The sequence below is a fragment of the Triplophysa dalaica genome, chromosome 12, assembly GCF_015846415.1.
Source record: "Triplophysa dalaica isolate WHDGS20190420 chromosome 12, ASM1584641v1, whole genome shotgun sequence".
In the NCBI taxonomy this organism is placed as follows: Eukaryota; Metazoa; Chordata; class Actinopteri; order Cypriniformes; family Nemacheilidae; genus Triplophysa; species Triplophysa dalaica.
Window position 1 is genome coordinate 19,457,268 of NC_079553.1, and position 3,252 is coordinate 19,460,519.

General features: G+C 34.8%; 1 protein-coding gene across 1 annotated transcript; it reads right to left on the reverse strand.

Moving 5' to 3' along the window:
• Positions 1–942: 942 nt before the first annotated feature.
• Positions 943–2,983, reverse strand: LOC130433249 (uncharacterized). Its single transcript, XM_056763032.1, has 2 exons — positions 2,433–2,983; positions 943–1,541 (listed from the first exon to the last, which is right to left on the reverse strand). The coding sequence occupies exons 1-2, from the start codon at positions 2,757–2,759 to the stop codon at positions 1,395–1,397; spliced, it is 474 nt and encodes a 157-aa protein (XP_056619010.1). The 5' UTR covers positions 2,760–2,983; the 3' UTR covers positions 943–1,394.
• Positions 2,984–3,252: the final 269 nt, after the last annotated feature.

The window sequence follows — 3,252 nt, forward strand, 5'->3', positions numbered from 1 at the left end:
AGGGCCAAGAATAAACCATTAGTTTCAACTACACTAAGGGTGCTTAAAGGGTTCTTTACAGCGATGCTATAAAAGAACCATATGTGGTTCCATAAAGAACCACTCAGTCAAAGGTTATTTAAACAAGCATTTCTTTCTATCCTTATTATGATCAAAATAACCTTTTTTTGGGCCACAACGAACCTTTTGTAAAACAGAAAGATTCTTCAATCTTTATGGAACCAATTAGAAAAAAAAGCTCTTCTTTGACACCAAAAAACACCTTTATTTTTAAGAGTGAAGTGTGGTATGTATTATCAATCATAGAAGAACCACAGAAGACCGCCTCTTCGTTTAAGGCTAAATTCTTTGGAAAGTCCACAATGTCTTGACCTAGTTTTGTGGCATCTTTCAAGAAGAGTCTTGACCTACTTTTGTGGCATCTTTCAAGAATTTTCAAGAATTGACAACTGTTCACAGAAATGACCCACAACCGCATATAACCCCTGTTAACTTCAGAAAACCTTGAGACACACTGTGGCACCACCTTGTGAAATTAAAATTTAAAGAGACGGTTCACAAAAATAAAATTATGTAATCGTTGCAATATACCCGTTTCTTTGAAACACCAAAGGACACGTTACGCAAAATATTAGAGAATGACAGCCGCAGTCACCATTCACTTTTATTTGTTAAAAAAGTAATAAAAAAAGTGAATGGTGACTGAAATTGTCAGTGACATTCGGTCCCAAGAATCATGTGAGATCAGTACTTTTACCTTTGACATGTACATTCAAAATGTAGTACTTTAGTGGTAGTATTTAACTCCTACAAAAAATTCAGTACAGGATAAGTACACCATTCTACTAAATATCTTTCTCCATATTCATCAGAACAAAGATATTTATACAGATTTGGAACAACTCGAGGGTGAGTAAATTAAGACAGAATTACATTTTTTGGGTTGACTGTCCCTTTAATATAAAATTGTCAATCAAGTTTCTACATACAGTATCAACTCACTGACTAATTCATACTTCTGTCAACACTTGACCATTACAAGATGTTTCTTTGACACAGTACACATATACAGAATTATTGGATGACCTGGGACAGGAAAGATTAATTGTACACAATACAATAACCCAGCTACATGACTATAGTACACCATAATGTACTGACTGTACTGTATATGTTTATAAATGAATAATTGTAATTAATTGACTGTAAATGTAATTAAACTAAAACAACAAATATCTATTTTAAGTATCCTAAGTGAATGATATAATTCCAGACACGATCAAGTTTATTTTTGTAAAACAAACATGTATGTCTGGCTCAACTTAAGCGTTTGACATATAATATATTAACATTTGGAAATCCCTCACTATGTCTCTCTGTGGAAATCAATGCTTTTAAACAAAAACTGTTAAGACAATGATGATGATGTACACCACGATGAAGGCTATGCCAATGCCGAGAGCTGTGTTATTCAAGATGAGCGTCGTTCTGGAGTTTTTCTCTGCTTCTTGTTGTTGTCCAGACGTGTTAGCATTTCGAGTCTGTGAAAAGTGAATGTGAAATATCAATGTCAATCACTGATGTATTTCACGACATGTTATCTCTACATAAATTATGAAGATTTTCTTTTCGCAGAAAATACGATTCTACTCCTAAAAAATTCATTTCTCAAGGAAATTCCGAAATGTAACACTCTTTGTGGACATCTCCCTCACACAAACCTTTTGTTGTCATATGAAGAAGTGTTAAATTATGCTTCACAATAAAACGAAACAGAAGTGTTATATAGTCCTCTGCTTATTTTGAACACCTTAGTTAGGAAACATCTTCATGAATCACATTTTTTTCTGAACCATCTATCTGAATAGTTCACGCAAAAATGGGGATCTTCATCTGTCAATGAACTTTCGTACTGTTTTCATTTATGCACTAAAAATATGCGTAAGAAATGAAAAAATGTATTTGTTGTGTCAACTTAAGAAATGAAGCTGTTAAGTTACAACCTTACATTAACTTCATTCAAACTTAATTTTGAGTTAGTTCAACGTAAATAAAAAAACTATTAATTTTTACAATAATTTGATGCAAAATTGTTTTGTTAACTAATAACTTTAAGTTGAATTAACGAAAAGACAGCCAGGTTACTTAAATTTTTAAATGAAAGCAACAAACAATTTTTACAATGTTGCGAATCCCTTTTTGCCTATTTAATCCATTTAATTGAAACCCAAACCACAGTAAAACATTCCTCATTCTTTAAAATGAATTATGTTTATATTTGCTAGGTCAAATCTTTGTTCTTAATACCATAACACTGACATGCCTAAACATGATATGTCCTGAAAAGTTTAAACCCACAAGAATGTTATTAAAATACTTTTCTTCTTTTCGAGACTGAATACATGAACAAAGTGTAAATTACTAATACTTACAGAGATGGAGTAAATCAGAGCAGCAATACCCAGAGGAAAACAGCAGCACAGCAGGGTAAAGATAGAGTAACCCAGGTAATCCGGCAATGGATTGGCCAGTGGGGCCGAGGTCACGTAAACCATTTGCTGTACAGTGATCGGTGGCTGTCCCGGATAAGGCCCTTGTCCATACTGGGGCGGAGGAACTGACTGGCCTGGATACCCAGAGGGGCTGGGATAGATACCTGGTTGAGGATATCCAGCATTAGGGTATCCTGGCTGGTCCTGGTAGGGTGGTGGAAGAGGCTCCGTAATGCCTGACTTCTCTGATGACTTACTGGGATCCATATTCCTGATGGACTTCTTGCTTTTGTTCTGTTAAAATGGCTCTTCTTCCTTCTGGTTAAAGCTTTGTGTGTCATGGACCTTTGCCAAATATTCTGAAGTTTACTTGCAGGTAAATGGGAGGAGATCTGTAACTTGAAGAGGAGGAGAAATAATTCAGCTTTGCTGTCCAATAACATTATTCACTATTACTGAGAGGTATTAAGCAAACAGAGAGGCAGTGACACCCATGTTGATCTTTCACTGATACAGAACTTTGTAGGCTTCTATGTCAGTCTATTCAAATCATACTTACATGTAAGTTTGAGAGGTCATCTATCCAAGCAGACAGGCAAAACTGGAATTACTGGATGAGAAATATGATAGGTTGAAGGTTTTGAGATTCAAAATGAGCAAGTAGAGACTGACATTAGCACAGCAACACTGCAAAATATTACATTCTTCCTGAGCATTTTGTCTTTTTTTTTGTAAAAATATTTGAAACTTCTTATACTAC